The sequence below is a fragment of the Lactuca serriola genome, chromosome 6, assembly GCF_051521515.1.
Source record: "Lactuca serriola cultivar US96UC23 chromosome 6, Lser_US96UC23_V15, whole genome shotgun sequence".
NCBI lineage: Eukaryota > Viridiplantae > Streptophyta > Magnoliopsida > Asterales > Asteraceae > Lactuca > Lactuca serriola.
In genome coordinates this window covers 75435857-75458480 of record NC_136413.1, presented here as the reverse complement: position 1 = coordinate 75458480, position 22624 = coordinate 75435857, and the positions used below count along the sequence as shown (strand labels likewise).

The following is a 22624-nucleotide window of genomic DNA, read 5'->3' as shown; positions in this document are numbered from 1 at the left end:
TCCATCAACGTTTTGAAGGTTTATCAAAAGCTCGTCTATTTCATGGTGGAATTTATTGATAATAATATTTGATTTTTTGTATGTATTTATATAAAAAAGGAGGTTTAAAGTGTATATTTGTCCTACATAGCCTTGAAGGTATAACCCTGTCTATTTTTTCTATGGATCTTACATAAGAGATACCTAAAATTGACCAATTCAGAGCTTCTTTTTTATTCATATTCCTTATATATCTACTCTTCCATGTCAACGGGAGAAAAAGATTTCTTCATTACAAGAAAGCTCTGTGATTCACAGAGTTTCCTTTGAGCCTCAATATTTTCATGAACTTTTTCAAGATCGTACGTTGTTACTGATTGATAATCCACATTGCCCGCATAGATTTTATGTATAGCCAAGTAAATCAATACAGCAAAGATTGTCACCCATATTAGATACCAGCAAAACTGAAAATTCACCAACGACTTCGCCCGTTCTAAGGCTTCTTCTCCATGGCACCGGACAACATGGTGACCAACTTCCAGGTTTAAGAAACAACCTTTAGGAATCAAGCTTCTAGTCCAAAGCATGAAACCCATGACAATGAGCCAGAGACCTTGGAAGAGTACGCTAATGGACCTTATGAAGCTAACTATGAAGCTTTTCTGGTAGCCAATGCCCATAAGGGTAGTGATAAAAGAGATGAGAATTAGTATCTGTAGAAGCATATGGTACTGTCCTTCGACACCCTTGTGATCAGCTGAGTGGAAGTGGAAGAGGAGGAGTTGTTGCCCAAAGGCAATACCTTCAAGTAAATGAGTCAATTCGTATTGCGCTATGGGTACAAACTTATCTAGTAGTATCCCAAAGGCACCATAGACCAAAAAGGCCAGGGAGATTAATGAGTGCTCAAAGGTGTGTAGATGGTTGGAAGGAATGGTTCCATCGGTATCAAACGGCTGGTGGCGATTTGGTCCAATAAATAGCTCCATAACTATGAACATGGAACAACCTACCATGATGACGTAAAGCTCCAAATACCGTATCTTGGTGGAGGGAAACCATGGTAAAGAATGATAGGTTTTGGGGTTTTGAACATGAAGTTTGATATGGTTGAGAAGGTGCCAAAAACCCTTGAGAAGAAACCAAAACCCGGGTGCCAAATGTCCCACCAAAGATCCCATGTGTAAGTGTTAGTTTGTCTGTGTCTTAGGTGTGTATGTGTGAGGGAAATATGTGTATATAGCAAATTTGATACTTCTGATAAAAGAGTCATGATTTTCTTATATGTAGATGATATGTTGATTTTTGGTACTGATTTAGAAGAAGTTGATAAAACCAAGAAATTCTTATCATCTAGTTTTGATATGAAAGACATGGGGGAGGCTGAAGTAATTCTTGGTATAAGAATTAGAAAAGGAAACAATGGGATTTCAATTTCCCAATCTCATTATATTGAGAAGATATTGAAAAAGTTTAACTTTGAGAATTGTTCTCCTGTTAGCACTCCTATAGATCCTAGTCTTAAGCTTCTACCTAATAAAGGATCTCCAGTGTCTCAACTAGAATACTCAAGGGCTATTGGTTGTCTAATATATGTCATGATTAGTACTAGGCCTGATATAGCATATGCTGTGGGAAGGCTTAATAGATATAATAGTAATCCTAGTTCACATCATTGGCAAGCCGTGAGTAGAGTATTCAAGTACTTAAAAGGGACCATGAATTATGGTTTAACTTATAGTGGATATCCTTTTGTTTTAGAAGGTTATTCAGATGCCAACTGGATTAACAACTTAGAGGATCACTCCTCTACTAGTGGTTGGGTGTTTCTTCTTGGAGGAGGTGCCATTTCTTGGGCATCTAAGAAACAGACTTGTATTACTAACTCAACCATGGAGTCTAAATTTGTTGCTTTGTTTGCTGTTGGTAAAGAAGCTGAGTGGCTATGGAATTTGATTTATGAAATTCCATTATGGCCCAAACCGATATCTACCATTTCTAACAGATGTGATAGTGCTGCAACCTTGGCTAAGGCTTATAGTCAAGTATACAATGGAAAGTCTAGACATTTAGGTGTTAGACATAGCATGATTATTGGTGTGATATCTATGGAGTTTGTAAGAACTCAGTTGAATTTAGCCAATCATCTAACCAAAGGGTTAGCAAGAGATCATGTGCACAAGGCGGCTGTCGGGATGGGTTTAAAGTCCACATAAAATATTTTATATTGAGATACCCAATTCCCATCTAATGTGATATTAGATGTTGAATTCAATGTGGAAAGTTTGATATTTGAAGATTGGAACACATTATTATCATCATCCCAAGGTATGTGTTCAGTACTGCAAGTAAAGGACGTTGAATTTATATTCTTAATAGTTCTTTTGAAAAATTGCATTTGCAGGTGCAAGAATAAAAGGACTACCTATATAAGCATGAAGTTTAGCTGCTTCAAGAAGTTAGGACTTGGCTTTGATATGCTTATTGAAGGATGGGACACAAGCTAGTAAAATATAGTGTCAATGAGAATGTAAATTGTTGTCCGTATTATCTTCATGTATTCATTATGGATAGAAAGGGTTCAATCCTTAGTAACACCCTGATATTCGAATATTTGGATTGTGTAATATACTAAGGTGAAATTCAATCGTAACGATATTTCATTTATGCATCAGTTTGTTGGTGTTATGTTTCATTTTAAATTAATCAAGATTACACTTAAATGGGGGAGGTTTGTTGGTGATTTGTTGTCATCAATATTATTTAAGTGTAATGGGATTTCTTTGTTGACCAAAGGTGATCTTGATAAATATTAAACAAGTAAGGAAGGTGTGGAGTACACGCTTGTTTAAGTTTGATCAAGCTTTCAAAGTACACTATCATTTAGGGGCAAAGCCCCTAAATGAACGGGGGTCCGGGGGCAGGGCCCTTAGAGCGGGGTCTAAGGGGCGGCAGCCCCTGGCGGGGTCCAAGGGGCAGAACCCCTGGTTGGGGTCGAGCTGACCCTTATCCAAAAAATGCATCAGAAAAAGATCGTATGTTGCTATATAAAAAAATGCATCAGAAAATCGTATTTTCATAGAATTGACCATTCTTTGACCCTTATCCAAACTTCCGTTTTATGTCAGTTTTTACAGTTTATGACAGTTTGAAACTGTCATATGACAGTTTGAAACTTTCATATGACAGTTTTCAGACAAAGATCATAAATTCGGTTTTCGTCTCATTTTCTGATACATACGAAATTATCATCAAAGCATTCTAAATTCTTGTCTCTCTGAGTCTTATCCGATTAAAGAATACTGGGAGTACCACCCAAATGCTTTAATCAGAAAGTGTTTTACACAATTCTTAGAATTCCAAGCCTTACTATAGCCTAATTTTTAACAATCAAGATAACACAAAACTCATATAGGTGGAACAATGAGTATGAGGACAACCAGGCCAATCCACATCAGGATACGAGACCAAACGATCAATAGTGGATGGTGGAACAACGAGTATGAGGATAACCAGGCCACAAACTCATATAGTAAAATATACTATCGTTCTTCATATTTCATGCAACTTTGTTGTATTTTAAGTTAGTGGGCCATAAACAAAATATGAACCCATACATGAAAACGTAAATGCGAATTCATTCTGAAAGAATGTTATTGCCGACGTTAATGATGAATTTAATTAGTTTCCATAAAAAAAAACTATAATTATGGATATCATTTAATATACATACAATTATGGAAATCATTTTATATCTATCTTTATTTAATTAAAAAATTATTTAATTTTACTAAATTCATATTGGTGAATTGTAACACACACTAAATGTAAGAAACACATGAACCTAGTTTACATATATATATATATATATATATATATATATATATATATATATATATATATGGCTTAGGGAATATGTGGTTGTCATGTACCTAAGCTTATATATAAAACCCTTCAAACAATATAGTTTTGATCCATTTATATCCAAACTAATCGTAATATTTCTTTTACTATTCTTCCTTAATCATGTGACTTACTACATCGATCAAATTTATGTTCTTTTGTCACAACTAGAAACTTTTGTGCCTTGTAACTACAACACTTATGCCAATTATGAATCAAAGACATGAAAGCATGCATGATGCTTACTCTATGACAACAAAATTTCAATCAAACACTTCATACAAGCATTGCAAATAGTCAACAAGCAATTGGAAACCTTAGAAAATCCTTGTTTAAGTCCATTATGGATTAGGATTTCCTTATTGGGCCCAATGGGCCAATAAACTTCCAATTGGACTATCTTGGGCTTAGAACTCTTAAAGGGGCTCTAATTGGACCCACTTCCATTTGTTTCAATATTTTGGGCCATATTGGGCCTAGAATGAAATAAATTAATTTAATGAACCATATTGGGCCATAATTAACTTAATTTAGCCTTCATGGGTCATAAAAATCACATTTATAATTATTTGGACCAAAAATCACTCAACGTAACCATGAAAATTGGGCTTTAACATACAAGGCCCAATCCTCATCTTTTCTCCCTAAATCTCGGCCCAAGCCCAACCAAAGAAGGAGAGTTGACTTTCCTATGCCACCTCATATTTGTCCATAGGATTCCCATGCACCATCTCATGTTTTCATGCAAATCAATTCAAGAACCTCTCTTCTCTCCTCTCTCTTCTTTCTCTCGGCCGAAACCAAACACACACACACACACAATTCATTCAAAATTCTCTCAAAGAAACTCTCTCTCCATTCTCTCCAAATTTTTGAGATATAAGGGGTGTTCAAGGGATTTCTTCCATAAAAATCATCATTCAAGTAAGTTGGTGCTTAAATCTATGATCTAACTCACTTCTTTTCATCAAAAATCATCTCTTAATCCATTCAAGTTCATGATCTTGCATCTTAGAACCCACTAAGTCGAGATCCATCCAAGGAACTTGCTAGGGCTGCAAATAGCACCAAACTTTTCCAAATCTTCTTCAAAACCAATCCACTACTCAAGGTGAGCTTCATACCCATTTCTTTTTGAGTTTTATGAGTTTTTATGGGGGAGAATACAAGTAATGTGTAGATCTATGTGTAAATGTATGCTATGTGTGATTTGATGCATGTTTGTGTGTGATATCATGTGTTGTGATGAAAATGTTATCCAAAAAGTATGTAAAAACCGAGATCTAAAACATAGGGAAGGAAATAAACATAACTTAAACTATTTTGCCCTAATAAAGTCAAGAAAAATAACTCATATGGTTAGGATGAACATGCTTGAACATAAAACCCATTTTTGGGCTTAAATTGTTAAAAATGCAAAACTAAGGGCCCAAACCGAGAAATTATAGTTTCTGGAGGGTCAAAAGAGTCCAAACAGTTTCTATAATAATTTTTCTAAAACAAAACATTTTTTAAGGACTAAAAATGTAAATTTTACACTTAATGGGCTAAACTTGGGCTTTTCGGCCCAATAAGCCTCAATATGCGAGATTTTCAAGTTTGAGGGGCTGAAAAGGAAGATTTATGTAAAAAAAGGGATTTGAAGTGTATTAAAACTATTTCAATGGTCAAAAATGCTTTTCAAATTCAAAACGGACCAAAAATGTAAAATTTTTCTCTTTTGGGCCAAAACTGTAAGATTTGCGAAATTGAGGGTTTTAACCGAGAAAACATTATTCTGAAAGGACTAAAGCTGTTTACAAAACAAAATTTGGTTAAAAATGTCTTTTCAACAAGTTATGATACCAAAGTGTCAAGAAAAATGGTTTAAGGACTAAAGTGGAAATTCTTTTATATAAAGGACTACAAGTGCTAACTTTATAAAAGAAGGGTTGTGAAAAGGTAAAAATCTTACTTTTAATCAAATAAATCCCTAAGAAAAAATACGAGATCCACGACTACCGGCGAAACGTAATAACGAATACACATTCAACAACCAATATCGTTACCAAACGAATTGATTCGGTCTCGAATCAATAACATAACAAAAATCAAATAACCGTAGTACTTCAATAAACACACGACAACTTCGAGGAGTCAATATTCAATCTTTGGGCTTGAAAGTTTCAAATCGTGCTTGTTGGGCCTTGCTAGCCCAATAACATGATCTTTGGGCCCGAAGGGGACGTGCCTACATGTTAATGGGCCTTCTATGACCTAATTCCATGTAAAAGGACTTTAATAGCTCTATTGTGTTGTTGGGCCCCAAGAGTCCATTAGTACTGCTAGCGAAGTCGAGAAGTCAAATGCGAGTCGGGCCAAGTGCCTTTCGCATTCCCGATAGCCTTGAATGACTTATGGAAACAAAGGAGGCTTCTTACCCTCCTTTCTCCTCGGTTGTGGGGCTATGAGAAACCGAGTAAGCAGATTCGTGACGTTAAACAAGAGAAGTCAGGGTGGTTGGATTATGTGAGTAGTATGGACGATGCCTCAAGGATCGTTCATAAATTGTAGTTATAAACTAGTCATTTTCAATAATGCGTGATTGTAACAACTCACAACCCTTAATTAATCCAATGTCACCTGGGTAATCAAAAACAATCGTCGTATCGGTATAACAATAAACAAGTCATGTAATTTACGCATTGGAAAAACATCGGGTTTTCCCGTGGAGTTCAACATTTTAACCTACGTGATGTATACAAAGTTCAACAATTATTCATGTTTTCAAAATCGACAAGCATACTTACGGATCTTCACACTTTTTATAAACAATACTCTTTTCAGAAAATATCGGATTTTCTGGGTTTTCAAACTTCACAAAAATCATTTTCCATAACATTACTTATGAACTCACCAACATTTCATATGTTGACTGATTTCAAAATAACTTGTATTCTCAGGTAACAGGTAAACAGAAGAATATGTATCAAGTTATATCATGGTGTTTTGCTTAGATTAATGATCAAACGGTTTATGTTATGAAATTGTAATGTTTAAAACAATGTACTGAATGTAAACAATATCGGTTGTAATATTTCAATGCATGGTGATGAATGATGTTATGATTCATGTATAATCATTGTGATGGTATTCAATTAAGTCACAAGAGCCCTCGGACGTTTACGCCGTTTGGTTCGGGGGTGTGACAGGTTGGTATCAGAGCTCTGTTTATAGTGAACTAGCATATCTAACCACACATTGATATGCAACTATAAACCAAAATAGGGACTAATACAACTCTAAACAAAACAAGTAAAACATAACAATAAAAAATCCTTGGTTGTATTAGGAAAAAGAACATAACACCGAACCAAACAAGATAATGCCAGTATCTCGGTTAAGCCAGGACTGTTCTAGTCATATCAAGGAGTGGATGTAGCCTGATCAACTACATTCCCTCCAAGGTATAACTATCACACGTCCTGAGGAGATCGTGATAGCTAGGGAACCTAAAAACATACCCCTTTACCTCCAAGAAGAGAACATTCGTTTAGTCAATTCAATAGTTGTAGAGTCATAGGAGTAACGATAGTTTATTCATATACCTTCTCCCAGTCTTCATGGAGGGAGAGCAGCAGGGTATTCAGTTCCATCAAGTCTTAGTGGCTCACGGGATGCTTGAAGATGGACCTGAAGGGAATCAAGGGGAAGCACACGACGTCGGTCCTGACGAATACACGGACACCGACTATGAGTTCGAGGAGGCCGATGATGACGTAAAGGAAGGACAAGACTCCGGCAAAGATCACGCCACGTCGTTTGTTAGCGAGGCGCAGCAGGACCACCCCGCCCCACCAGTGAACCCTGCAAGGGAGAATCGCTCCCCCGAAGCTGAGATTGCCGCCCTGCGGCAACAGCTGTTCGCCATGGAAGCACGTGCAGTGCGAGCTGAGCATGAGAGGGATGAGGTCATTGGTGACATGACGGAGATGGCTTAGTTGTTGGCTCAACACTTCGGCATATGATCTCACCCCCTATCTTAGGATACTCTGTGGAGTACTAGGGATAGCAGTATCAGTCTTTAGTACTATGTCATTAGGATCTATGCTATGTACCCCGACTCTATGTTTAAGTGACTACACTACTCATAGAGCCATTATGATGTCGAACTAGTATCACTTATGTATGCTCTTACGAGAAAAATTTTCATGTATCAAATACGGATAATATTAGTAAAATTTTCTTTTATGTTTTACTTTGACGTTGTAATCTGCTATGTGTCACATATCCATGACTGTGTGCCAAATTGTGAAAGTACATAGGTTCGTGCCTCACACCTAGCTTATTGGATCACACTCTCACAAAAAGCACAGACACTCAACATCTTTCTGTTCCATGACAAAAAGATGCCTCGACGACCCACCCGCAGAAACCCTGAGCCAAACCCTCCCGAGTTCAACTCTGTTGCTTTTCAGGCAGCGGTGTCGGCTGCGGTTACCGCGGCTATGGCCCAAATTCACCAAGGGAACAATGGAGGAGTCAACGGACCAGGCACCGGAAGTTCGAACAACGGGACGAATCAAGGACCTACCAAAACATGTTCCTACAAATACTTCACCAACACCAAACCGCAAACCTTTAACGGCACTGGAGGAATGATCACCCTAAAACGATGGATCGAGAAGGTGGAATCGGTATTCGAGATATGCGATTGCCCTGAAGAGATGAAGGTGAAGTTTGCCGCATGCACTTTCGTTGACCAAGCGCTCACTTGATGGAACGGACACGTGGAAGCCATGACACTTCCCGTAGCCAATTCCATGCCATGGGCAGAAATGAAAGAAATGCTGATGGCCAAATACTGCCCTCGTGGTGAAATTCAGAAAATGGAACAAGAGCTGTGGAATCTCACTGTCTGGAATGCTGATATAGATGCCTACATATCAAGGTTTAGCGAACTATCTCTGTTATGCCCTGGTATGATTACCTCAGAGGGTAAGAAGATCGAGCGATTCGTCTGGGGACTAACCTCCCCGATCCAAGGAAACGTGATAGCTGCAAATCCCGAAACTTTCGACAGTGCTAAGAGATTGGCCAAGAAGCTGTATAACCACAACAACAAAAAGGGTGAGAAGCCAGTGGAGACCGAAGTTAAGAAGGAAAATGATAGCAAGAAGGAGAAGAATAACAAGAGGAAGGGACGTCAAGGCTCCGAATCATCCAAGAAGCAGCAAACAGTGGCAGTTAATGTTGCAACCACGCAAGTTCCGTCCACACCACATGCTCCAGCCTCAGCTGCTCCGAGTGCTCCTAGACCTTATTCTGGTAATCTTCTCAAGTGCAACAAGTGCGGTCTCCATCACAATGGAGAATGCAGAGAGATGCAGTGCACCAGCTGCAATCGAAAGGGGCACACGGCAAGGTACTGCAGGACTTACCCTCCTCAGAATCAACAACAGGGAAGCAACAACAACAATAACCGCAACAACAACATCACCAACACCAGCGGCAACAAGCAGGACCTAGCCACACCTACTATGGATGTGGAAGGACTGGGCATTTCCGTCGAAATTGCCCTAACAACAACAATCCTTGAAATGGAGGAACAGGAAGGGTGCTGACCATGGGTCAGGGGGAGGCGATTCTGGATCCCGCTGTTGTTACCGGTATGTTTCCCCTAAACCACACTTATGCATGCATCCTATTTGACACCGGAGCGGAGCGAAGTTTTGTGAGCAATAAGTTTAAACATTTGTTAAAACAACAACCCCAGAAGCTCAATGAAACCTTTACGGTGGAAATGGCCAATGGGAAAACCGAATCCACTAGGGAAATCTACATCGGATGTACCCTAAATCTAAATCAACACGTCTTTCAAATAGACTTAATGCCTGTTTCCATTAGGAGTTTCGATGTGATTATTAGCATGGACTGGTTAAGCCCCCACCATGCTGAAATTATGTGTCACGAGAAGGCCGTTCGCCTTCACCTTCCCAATCACGAAACCCTAGTTATTTACGGAGACAAACCTAGCACGAACCTGCGCCTCATCTCGTGCATCCAGGCACAGAAGCATCTGCGAAAGAACGATTTGACATTCCTGGCTCACATAGTGGATAAAACCAAGGAAGAGGTTAGCATTCAAGACATTCCAGTAGCACGTGAATTCCCAGACGTATTTCTTGAAGATCTTCCTGGAGTACCCCCAGAGAGACAAGTTGAATTCCGAATTGATCTTGTTCCAGGAGCAACTCCCCTCGCTAAATCGCCTTACCGACTAGCTCCTGCTGAGATGCAGGAACTGTCCAGCCAACTCAGCGAACTCCTGGGCAAAGGATTCATCCGACCTAGCTACTCTCCATGAGGAGATTTAGTCCTCTTTTTCAAAAAGAAGGACAGATCTTTTAGGATGTGCATCAATTACACGGAGCTAAACAAACTCACTATCAAAAATCGCTATCCACTCCCACGAATCGACGATCTATTCGACCAGCTCTAAGGAGCTAGTTACTTCTCTAAGATAGATCTACGATTTGGATACCATCAACTCAAGGTCCGGGAAGAGGATATACCCAAAACCGCTTTCCGAACTCGTTACGGACATTATGAATTTGTCGTAATGCCCTTCGGTCTAACGAATGCCCCTGCCGCATTTATGGACCTAATGAACCGAATCTGTCGACCATTCCTCGACAACTTTGTTATCGTTTTCATTGACGACATTCTAGTCTATTCCCGAAGCGAAGAAGAGCACGACCAACATCTCCGACAAATCCTGGAAACCCTGCGGACGGAGAAACTATACGCAAAACTCTCCAAGTGTGAGTTCTGGCTTCGTAGCGTGAACTTCTTAGGTCATGTTGTTAGTCGGTCAAATCCGTTGAAGGATGGGCAGTTCCGACGACACCCACAGAAATTCGCCAATTCTTAGGCCTAGCAGGCTACTATAGGAGGTTCATTCAGAACTTCTCTAAGATCGCCAAGCCACTTACCTCGCTTACAAAAAAGGGCATACCATTCAAATGGACGGACAAACAAGAAGTTGCATTCCGAACTCTGAAGCAAGCACTCTGTAGTGCCCCGGTACTATCTCTACCAGAGGGAACAGAAGATTTCATGGTCTACTGTGACGCGTCAAATCAGGGTTTAGGTTGCGTTCTCATGCAGCACGGAAAGGTGATAGCTTACGCCTCCCGCCAACTAAAGACACACGAAGTGAACTATACAACCCACGATCTGGAATTGGGAGCAGTGGTCTTCTCTCTGAAGATTTGGAGGCATTATCTCTATGGTACGAAGTACACCATCTTCACGGACCACAAGAGTCTCCAACATATCCTGAATAAAAAAGAGTTGAATATGAGACAAAGAAGATGGGTTGAACTATTAAACGATTATGAGTGCGAAATCAAGTACCACCCATGAAAGGCTAATGTGGTAGTCGATGCCTTGAGCCGGAAAGAGTACTCTAATCGTCGTGTAAAAACTCTCTCAATAACCATCTAATCTCACCTAGCCACTCAGATCAAGGTAGCCCAGTCAGATGCCATGAAGACGGAAAACAGAGCAAGCGAAGCATTACGCAGAATGGAGAAGAATCTAGAGGTAAAAGAGGACGGAGTATACTATTTCATGAACCGTATTTGGGTCCCTAAACTTGGAGGATTTAGGGAGGTAGTCATGAATGAAGCTCATAAGACGCGATACTCCATCCATCCAGGTTCGGAAAAAATGTACTTGGATATTAAACAACATTATTGGTGGCCTAACATGAAGGCAAAAATTGCCACATATGTCAGTAAGTCCCTTACTTGCGCCAAAGTAAAGGTGGAATACTAGAAGCCCTCAGGTTTATTACAGCAACCAGTAATCCCCGAGTGGAAATGGGAAGGGATTTCTATGGACTTTGTGATCAAGCTACCCAAGACGTCAGATGGATTAGACACTATATGGGTAATAGTTGACCGACTGACGAAATCCGCCCATTTCCTGCCAATAAAAGAATCCTACAAGATGGAGAGACTGACACGAATATACATCCGAGAAATCATGAGGCTTCACGGAGTACCAGTGTCTGTCATCTCAAATAGCGATAGTAGGTTCACTTCATGTTTTTGGCAATCACTTCAGAAAGCACTTGGAACCCATCTCGACATGAGCACCGCTTATCACCCACAAACGGACGGTCAAAGCGAATGAACCATCCAGACGCTCGAAGACATGCTTCGCGCATGTGTGATAGACTTTGGGAAGTCTTGGGATACCCACTTACCCTTAGTTGAATTCTCGTATAACAACAGTTACCATTCGAGCATCAAAGTCGCTCCTTTCGAAGCGCTATATGGACGTAAGTATAGATCACCATTGTGTTGGGCTGAGGTGGGCGACACCCAACTAGCAAAGGAACTAGCATCGGACAAGGCGTTAACGGGACCGGAGATCATACGTGAAACAACAGAAAAGATAGTTCAAATCAGAGCTCGACTACAAGCCTCGCGCGACCGACAAAAGAGCTACGCTAATAAACGGCGAAATCCCTTAGAGTTTCAGGTTGGGGATCGAGTACTGTTAAGAGTTTCACCTTGGAAAGGGGTCATTCGTTTCGGAAAACGGGGAAAACTGAACCCACAATACATTGGACCTTTCGAGATCGTTGCCCGAATAGGTCCAGTGGCGTACAAACTACATCTACCCGCTGAGCTCAGCAGTGTACACCATGTGTTCCATGTTTCCAATCTAAAGAAGTGCCTATCAGATGAAACTCTCGTCATTCCCCTTGACGAAATTGAAATCAATGAGAATCTCCTGTTCGTGGAAGAACCAGTCGAAATCATGGACAGGGAGGTGAAGCGTACTAAGCAAAGTCGCATCCCGATCGTGAAAGTACGGTGGAACACAAAGCGTGGGCCAGAATTCACGTGGGAACGCGAAGACCAAATGAAGCAAAAGTACCCTCATCTATTCTAGCATTCTCAGATCTAGCTTTCAAAAGAATTTCGGGGCGAAATTCCCTCTAACGGGGGGATGATGTCACAACTAGAAATTTTTGTGCCTTGTAACTACAACACTTATGCCAATTATGAATTAAAGACATGAAAGCATGTATGATACTTACTCTATGACAACAAAATTTCAATCAAACACTTCATACAAGCATTACAAATAGTCAACAAGCAATTGGAAACCTTAGAAAATCCTTGTTTAACGATTAGGATTTCCTTATTGGGCCCAATGGGCCAATAAGCTTCCAATTGGACTATCTTGGGCTTAGAACTCTTAAATGAGCTCTAATTGGACCCACTTCCATTTGTTTCAATATTTTGGGCCATATTGGGCCTAGAATGAAATAAATTAATTTAATGAACCATATTGGGCCATAATTAACTTAATTTAGCCTTCATGGGTCACAAAAATCACATTTATAATTATTTGGACCAAAAATCACTCAACATAACCATGAAAATTGGGCTTTAGCATACAAGGCCCAATCCTCATCTTTTCTCCCCAAATTTCGGCCCAAGCCCAACCAAAGAAGGAGAGTTGACTTTCCTATGCCACCTCATATTTGTCTATAGGATTCCCATGCACCATCTCATGTTTTCATGCAAATCAATTCAAGAACCTCTCTTCTCTCCTCTCTTTTCTTGCTCTCGGCCGAAACCAAACACACACACACACAATTCATTTAAAATTCTCTCAAAGAAACTCTCTCTCCATTCTCTCCAAATTTTCGAGATCTAAGGGGTGTTCAAGGGATTTCTTCCATAAAAATCATCATTTAAGTAAGTTGGTGCTTAAATCTATGATCTAACTCACTTCTTTTCATCAAAATTAAACTCTTAATCCATTCAAGTTCATGATCTTGCATCTTAGAACCCACTAAGTCGAGATCCATCCAAGGAACTTGCTAAGGCTGCAAATAGCACCAAACTTCTCCAAATCTTCTTCAAAACCGATCCACAACTCAAGGTGAGCTTCATACCCCTTTCTTTTTGATTTTTATGAGTTTTTATGAGGGAGAATACAAGTAAATGTGTATATCTATGTGTAAATGTATGCTATGTGTGATTTGATGCATGTTTGTGTGTGATATCATGTGTTGTGATGAAAATGTTATCCAAAAAGTATGTAAAAACCGAGATCTAAAACATAGGGAAGGAAATAAACATAAATTAAACTATTTTACCCTAATCAAGTCAAGAAAAATAACTCATATGGTTAGGATGAACATGCTTGAACATAAAACCCATTTTTGGGCTTAAATTGTTAAAAATGCAAAACTAAGGGCCCAAACCGACAAATTATAGTTTCTAGAGGGTCAAAAGTGTCCAAACAGTTTCTATAATAATTTTCTGAAACAAAACATTTTTGAAGGACTAAAAATCTAAATTTTACACTTAATGGGCTAAACTTGGCCTTTTCGGCCCAATAAGCCTCAATATGCGAGATTTTCAAGTTTGAGGGGCTGAAAAGGAAGATTTCTGTAAAACAGGGGATTTGAAGTGTATTAAAACTATTTCAATGGTCAAAAATGCTTTTCAAATTCAAAACGGACCAAAAATGTAAAATTTTTCACTTTTGGGCCAAAACTGGAAGATTTGCGAAATTGAGGGTTTTAACCGAGAAAACATTATTCTGAAAGGACTAAAGCTGTTTACAAAACAAAATTTGGTTAAAAATGTCTTTTCAACAAGTTATGATACCAAAGTGTCAAGAAAAATGGTTTAAGGACTAAAGTGGAAATTCTTTTATATAAAGGACTACAAGTGCTAACTTTATAAAAGAAGGGTTGTGAAAAGGTAAAAATCTTACTTTTAATCAAATAAATCCCTAGGAAAAAATACGAGATCCACGACTACCGGCGAAACATAATAACGAATACACATTCAACAACCAATATCGTTACCAAACGAATTGATTCGGTCTCGAATCAATAACAAAACAAAAATCAAATAACCGTAGTACTTGAATAAACACGCGACAACTACGAGGAGTCAATATTCAATCTTTGGGCTTGAAAGTTTCAAATCGTGCTTGTTGGGCCTTGCTAGCCCAATAACATGATCTTTGGGCCCGAAGGGGACGTGCTTACATGTTAATTGGTCTTCTACGACCTAATTCCATGTAAAAGGACTTTCAATAGCTCTATTGTGCTGTTGGGCCCCAAGAGTCCATTAGTACTGTTAGAGAAGTCGAGAAGTCAAATGCGAGTCGGGCCAAGTGCCTTTCGCATTCCCGATAGCCTTGAATGACTTATGGAAACAAAGGAGGCTTCTTACCCTCCTTTCTCCTCGGTTGTGGGGCTATGAGAAACTGAGTAAGCAGATTCGTGATGTTAAACAAGAGAAGTCTGGGTGGTTGGATTATGTGAGTAGTATGGACAATGCCTCAAGGATCGTTCATAAATTGTAGTTATAAACTAGTAATTTTCAATAATGCGTGATTGTAACAACTCACAACCCTTAATTAATCCAATGTCACCTGGGTAATCAAAAACAATCGTCGTATCGGTATAACAATAAACAATGTAATTTACGCATTGGGAAAACATTGGGTTTTCCCGTGGAGTTCAACATTTTAACCTACGTGATGTATACAAAGTTCAACAATTATTCATGTTTTCAAAATCGACAAGCATACTTACGGATCTTCACACTTTTTATAAAAAATACTCTTTTCAGAAAATATCGGATTTTCTGGGTTTTCAAACTTCACAAAAATCATTTTCCATAACATTACTTATGAACTCACCAACATTTCATATGTTGACCGTTTTCAAAATAACTTGTATTTTCAGGTAACAGGTAAATAGAAGAATATGTATCAAGTTATATCATGGTGTTTTGCTTAGATTAATGATCAAACGGTTTATGTTATGAAATTGTAATGTTTAAAACAATGTACTAAATGTAAACAATATCGGTTGTAATATTTCAATGCATGGTGATGAATGATGTTATGATTCATGTATAATCATTGTGATGGTATTCAATTAAGTCACATGAGCCCTCGGACGTTTCTGGCGTCTGGTTCGGGGGTGTGACATCTTTTTCTTCACTGTCTAAAAACTTAATTAAAACTCGTGAGTATTTAATCAACTCTACTAAATTCTAAATGAAACTAATAGAATAAAAGATAAAAAAAAAGAACATGTTGTAACAGCCCGGAATTCCAGGTATCGTTATATTTATGATTTTGGGTGTTTTAAGAGGGGACTCGGCGAGTTGGAGCTCAGACTCGCCGAGTAGGATCGCGGATCTTGTCGCGGGTTCGCGACTGGACTCGGCGAGTCCGGATATGGACTCGGCGAGTCCGCGCTGTTTAGCGAAACCCTAACTTCCCAGGTTTGGGACATATATAAGGGGCCTTATGGCCGTCATTGCTCACCCCAGCCCTTTGAGTCAAACCCTAATTCGATTGTGAGCATCTGGAGCAAGGTAGAAGACCATTATTGATCTTGGAAGTGTTATTTTTGCAAGGAAGAGGAGGCTTGGTTAAGGGAACAACAGGAGAAGCTATATTCTGAGAGTTGGGAACACAGAGCAACGTTATTCAGGTAATATTTTCGAGTTGTTCCCTCCTATGTTGATGTGTATATGGATTTAGGGTTTATTGAACCCTTTTGTGGCTAAATTGAGTGCTTCCCTAGTCCCCCAAACGATTGGAACCCTATATCGGGACCCTTGGAAGTCCAGAGTGTCCCATGCCTGAGCTTTCTGGAATCAATGGAGGTTTTGGATTGGAATCCTTATGCCTTAGGTCATAACGTCAATTACGAGTCACGGGGTGTATTATGAGCACCGAAATAAGGACTTTACGTGATGAACCAGTCTAGGAAGGCCAGACCTATGAATTGCCGGAGCAGATCTGACCTTAGAAAGCAGTTTGAGCGGTTGCATGGCATGGACTCGCCGAGTCCGATGAACAGACTCGGCGAGTAGCTTGAAGATTGCCGTAGAATGGTCATGTCCGGGTTATGGGTTGGATCGGTGAGTCAGGGCGAGTTAGAAGGGGGTTAACAGGTGGTCTGAGTCGAACTGGGACTCGCCGAGTTGTTCTTCAGACTCGGCGAGTTGAGTCGGGGTGGCCCCGCGATTCTTCCAGGAGGAACTCGTCGAGTCAGGGGGGATACTCGACGTGTAGAAAGGGAATCTTAGAGAGTTGGTGAGAACGTCTAGACTCGCTGAGTCGCCCTAGCGCTCGCCGAGTCCGGTCAAAGTTGACCGTTGACCGTTGACCAGAGTGGACCTGTGTTGACTTCTTAGGGATAGTCAACATTAGAGATATAAAGTGTTAACTAGGGACATATGATGTTATAGGAGGATTAGAGCTCGGAGAATCGGGCACGAGGGATTCCCAGGATTGTGAGATATCGAGACACGCGAGGTGAGTCTTCTCACTATACTTTACCTTGAGTAGGTAACCAGAGTTATGTGATCAGAGTATTTGTATGCTATATGTATGTTATGTGTTGCACTGCATTCTTCTATGTGATTTATGCTATGCTTGTTTACAGAGTTAGAACGTGAGGGTTCACAGAGTATGGGTGCACGGACCCACAGAGTTATAGCCTCGAGTGGCTAATGTGTGTGTTATATGGTATTTTGGGGAACTCACTAAGCTTTGTGCTTACAGTGTTTGATGTTATTTGTTTCAGGTACTAGTGCGGATCGCGGGAAGGCGCCGGCCTGATCAGTGCACACACGCGGGATTTTATATTATGTGATCTTGGGGTTTTTATATGTTATGAAATGAATTACAAACAATGATGTTTTTATGAATACTAAATGGATTTTGCCTTTATAAAATGCGAAAAATTATTTTTAAATTCTTGGTGTTACAATTTGGTATCAGAGCCTTGGTTTGAGGGATTCGAGTACACCTTCGGGCGTATTTGAACTCAAACTGAGGATTTGAGATGTAATTTTCAAAAGATTTAAAAGATTTTTTGAAAAGACGCAGAGCAAGAGATGTGTGTACGATCAGCCCGCGCCCGAACGGTGATTTCCCAAAATACCCTTACATTATGTGATGTTAATATTGATATGATGTATCTGCATGCTAGAGTAGGCTAGGCATTGCTATTAGAACTAGATTGGCCTGATTTGTGATGCCTTAGCCTAGGGAGAGGTGAGCTGCTATGAGATGCTTGAGAGTGAGTAGGTAGCAGCGAGGGACTTATGAGAGATCTATTAGAGAGTGGTCTACGCATGATAGAGTACTTGAGACCTGGAATCCGAAGAGGAGGACTTGGAGTGTGTTCTGGTGCGGTGCGGACAATAGTATTGGGCCCGTACTACTGGAAGCACCGGAGCGGGGTGCAGCCCAAGTAAGAATCTTTGGAATGCCAAGAATCAAGGAGGAAAGAGTTGACGAGTGTGAGTGTGTTCGTCGGGATTCTAAATTTATTGTATGTCGTATTTCAGCGGTAGATCATGGTGAGGACACGTTTCACGTCCGAGAGCAGTGGTACCAGTGAGGAGGATATCCGCCGGATCATCCAGGAGGAGGTAGCTGCAGCCATCAGGGCAGAGATTCCGGAGATGTTTGGGTCCATAAAGACCACGCTGATTGAGACGTTCGACGAGCGTTATGCCGCTCTTACTGAGGCTGTTGCTGCAGCGGCTACCGCAGCGGTGACTGCTGCAAGGCCGCAGGGTGGGGATGCGTTACTATTCCGGGAATTCAGCAACACAAAACCACCAGAGTTTGATGGGGCCCAGGATCCGGTGGCAGCGATGAGGTGGATATCTGATTGAGGGGTGCTTCTTCACTTGCTCGTCTCCTGAGCATTTGAAGGTCCGGTTCGCGCTGAACCAGCTTCGCTTGGGAGCGAAGGACTGGTGGAAGTTTGCGACGGCGCATTATACGCCTGCTGAGCTTTCTGCGGTGACCTGGGAGAGGTTCACCACCATGTTTCGAGATGAGTACGTTCCCCAGGTGGAGAGGGAGCGTTTAGCACAGGAGTTTCTAACCCTCAAGCAGGGTACTGAGTCTGTTACAACAATCACGAGGATGTTCCACGAGAGGGCGATGTTTTGCCCTGAGCACGTGTCCACTGAGCAGGCACGTATGAGCCGCTACTTGAGCATCTTGAGGCGGGATATTCGGGAGTTCGCTGCGAACTCCTCGTACCGGACATTTGCCGAGCTTCAGGCAAATGCCCGGAAGAAGGAGATCGAGCTTGAGACTCAGGCCAGGGAGGAGGCGGAGTCTCAGGGGAGGGATCAGCGACCGGCACAGTCGCAGCCGGCCGCCAAGCGGGCCAAGCCTGCTGATCCCAGACCAGGGAGCCAGAAGGGCCGCACCTGCGGAAAGTGCGGCAAGGGTCATGACGGAGTTTGTCGAGCGGGGTCTTGCTACAAATGTGGCAAGGAGGGGCACATGGCCAAGGACTGCCCCAAGGGGTTTGCAGTGTGCTTTCACTGCAACCAGACTGGACACCGGAAGGCTGAGTGTCCGCAGCTGCGCGGAGCACTCCAGGGATCTGCTCCTGCCGCCATCAGAGCTACAGAGAGTCGGCCTATGAAGACCGAGGCACCGAGAGCTCGAGGGAGAGCCTTCCAGCTGACTGTGGAGGAAGTCCGCGCTGCGCCCGATGTGGTGGCTGGTACGTTTCCTTTCATGTATTTATATTGATGTTGAAATATTATGCTTATATTAGGTTATGCGTAGGTACCTTCCTTGTGAATTTTGTGCCTACTTTAGTGTTGTTTGACTCGGGTGCGAGTCGGTCTTTTGTATCTTTGGCCTTTAGTCAGCATATCAGTGTTAGTCGTGAGGCATTGATTCGGCCTCTGAGAGTTTCCATAGCTGATGATAGAGTGATTTGTGCCACGGGGGTTTTCCGGGGATGTGTGTTAGAGATTTTCGGGGTTGAGTTTCCGATTGACCTGATTCCTATCGCGATGGGTGACGTCTGTGTCATTGTGGGCATGGACTGGTTGAGCCGATTCGGCACAGTCATCGACTGTGAGCGTCAGTTGGTGACTATACGAGACCATAGTGGGGGAGTTCTTTCGTTGTACGGCGAGGGTACACGTTCGGGATCGGCCTTTTGTTCGGCCGCTAGGGCGAGGCAGTGTCTACAGCAGGGCTGTAAGGGTTTTATGGCGTATGTGATGGATACGCGAGCGACTTCCGAGAGACCGAGTTCAGTTGAGGAGGTACCGGTGGTACGTGAGTTTCCAGATGTCTTTCCCGAGGAGCTGCCGGGAGTACCTCCGATGAGGCAAGTGGAGTTTGGTATTGATTTGGTTCCGGGGGCCGCACCTATCGCTAAGGTGCCTTATCGTCTTGCACCTCCAGAGATGCAAGAGTTATCCTCGCAGCTTCAGGAGTTGATGGGGAAGGGATTCATTCGGCCGAGCAGCTCGCTGTGGGGAGCACCTATTCTGTTCGTCAAGAAGAAAGATGGTTCACACCGGATGTGCATTGATTACCGGGAGTTGAACAAGTTGACGGTCAAGAACCGTTACCCATTACCGAGGATCGACGATTTATTTGATCAGTTGCATGGAGCATCTTGGTTTTCCAAGATCGACTTGAGGTCGGGATATCATCAAGTGAGAGTGCGGGATGAGGACGTACAGAAGACAGCATTCAGGACGCGATATGGGCATTATGAGTTTGTGGTGATGCCTTTTGGGCTCACCAACGCCCCGGCTGTGTTCATGGACCTCATGAACAGGGTATGTAGGCCGATGTTGGATCGGTCAGTGATTGTATTTATCGATGATATTTTGGTGTATTCGAGATCTAGAGAGCATCATGAGGAGCATTTGAGGGAGGTCCTTGGGGTTTTGAGATCGGAGAAGCTTTATGCAAAGTTCTCCAAGTGTGACTTCTAGTTGCGGGAGGTCCAATTCCTAGGACATCTTGTTAATCAGGAAGGAATATTGGTCGATCCGACCAAGGTTGAGGCGGTGATGAGTTGGGAGGTGCCGAAGTCACCCTCTGAGATCAGGAGTTTCCTTGGGTTGGCAGGGTATTATCGGAGATTTATTAAGGACTTCTCTAGAATTGCAGTGCCACTCACTAGATTGACCCGAAAGGGGGTTGCATTCTCATGGGGACCCGAGCAGCAGACCTCTTTTGAGACACTTCGCCAGAGATTGTGCGAAGCCCCGGTGTTAGCTCTCCCGGAAGGGATGGAGGATTTTGTAGTTTATTGTGATGCATCTATTTCGGGGTTGGGTGCAGTTCTGATGCAAAGAGGGCATGTAATAGCATATGCATCGAGGCAGCTGAAGCCTCACGAGACGAGATATCCCACGCATGATCTAGAGCTGGGGGCGGTAGTGTTCGCCCTCAAGATTTGGCGTCATTACTTGTATGGGGTTCGTTGCACGATATACACGGACCATAAGAGTTTGAAGTACTTGATGGATCAGCCCAACCTAAACATGCGTCAGAGGAGGTGGTTGGATGTGGTCAAGGATTATGATTGCGAGATCCTGTACCACCCGGGCAAAGCTAATGTGGTAGCAGATGCGTTGAGCCGTAAGGGGGAGAGCACTCCACTACGAAATGTATGTTTGAGGTTGACCGTGATAGCTCCAGTACTGGATGCCATTCGTGGGGCACAGTCTGAGGCTATGCAACCGGAGATGCAGAAGAGGGAACGGTTCGTTGGTTTGGTTTCAGAGTTTGTTACGGATGTTCGAGGGTTGATGACCTTCCAGGGTCAGATTTGGGTACCATTTGTGGGCGGTACGCGTACTACTTTGATGGAGGAGGCACATCGATCGAAATTCTCGATCCATCCCGGGGCTACAAAGATGTATTTGGATTTGAGGAGAGAATATTGGTGGCCCTGCATGAAGAGGGACGTCACGTGGTTTGTCGAGAGGTGCTTGACCTGCCGTAGGGTTAAGGTCGAGCACCAGAGACCGCATGGCAAGTTGCAGCCATTGGAGGTTCCCGAGTGGAAGTGGGAACAGATCACTATGGATTTCATCACCAAATTGCCAAGGACTGCCAGAGGAGTTGATGCAATTTGGGTGATTGTAGACAGATTGACGAAGAGCGCTCACTTCCTTGCCATTAGTGAGAGTTCTTCAGCAGAGAAATTGGCGGAGGTGTATGTGAAAGAAGTAGTATCTCGGCATGGGGTGCCGATCTCGATTGTTTCAGATCGTGATGTGCGTTTCACTTCCAGATTCTGGAAGAAATTTCATGAGGAGTTGGGTACTAGATTGCATTTTAGTACCGCATATCATCCCCAGACAGACGGTCAGAGTGAGCGGACGATTCAGACGCTCGAAGACATGCTTCGGGCGTGTGTGTTGGATTTTGGGGGTAGCTGGGATGTGTATTTGCCCTTGGTGGAGTTTTCCTACAACAACAGCCATCATTCGAGCATCGGTATGCCGCCCTTTGAGCTGTTGTATGGTAGGAGGTGTCGGACCCCCATTTGTTGGGGAGAGGTGGGACAGAGAGTGATGGGCAGTACAGAGATCGTGTTTCAGACGACAGAGCAGATTCAGCAGGTCAGACAGAGGTTATTGACCGCCCAGAGCCGACAGAAAAGTTATGCAGACAGACGCCGGTCCGAGCTTGAGTTTCAGGTCGGCGACTTCATACTCCTAAATGTCTCTCCTTGGAAAGGAGTGATTCGATTCAGGAAGAGGGGCAAGTTGGGGCCCCGGTATACTGGGCCTTTTCGTGTGATTGCGAGGGTAGGCCGGGTGGCCTACCGTTTGGAGTTGCCAACGGAATTGAGACAGATCCACGACACTTTTCATGTGTCGCAATT

At 42.3% G+C, this 22624-nt stretch overlaps 1 protein-coding gene and 1 pseudogene across 1 annotated transcript; one reads left to right on the top strand and one right to left on the bottom strand.

Moving 5' to 3' along the window:
• Positions 1 to 233: 233 nt before the first annotated feature.
• LOC145059911 (uncharacterized) lies at positions 234 to 1163 on the bottom strand. Its single transcript, XM_079007673.1, has one exon. The coding sequence runs from the start codon at positions 1161 to 1163 to the stop codon at positions 234 to 236; it is 930 nt and encodes a 309-aa protein (XP_078863799.1).
• A 6324-nt stretch (positions 1164 to 7487) lies between these two features.
• Positions 7488 to 22624, top strand: part of LOC145059910 (uncharacterized) — a 71855-nt pseudogene continuing 56718 nt past the window's right edge.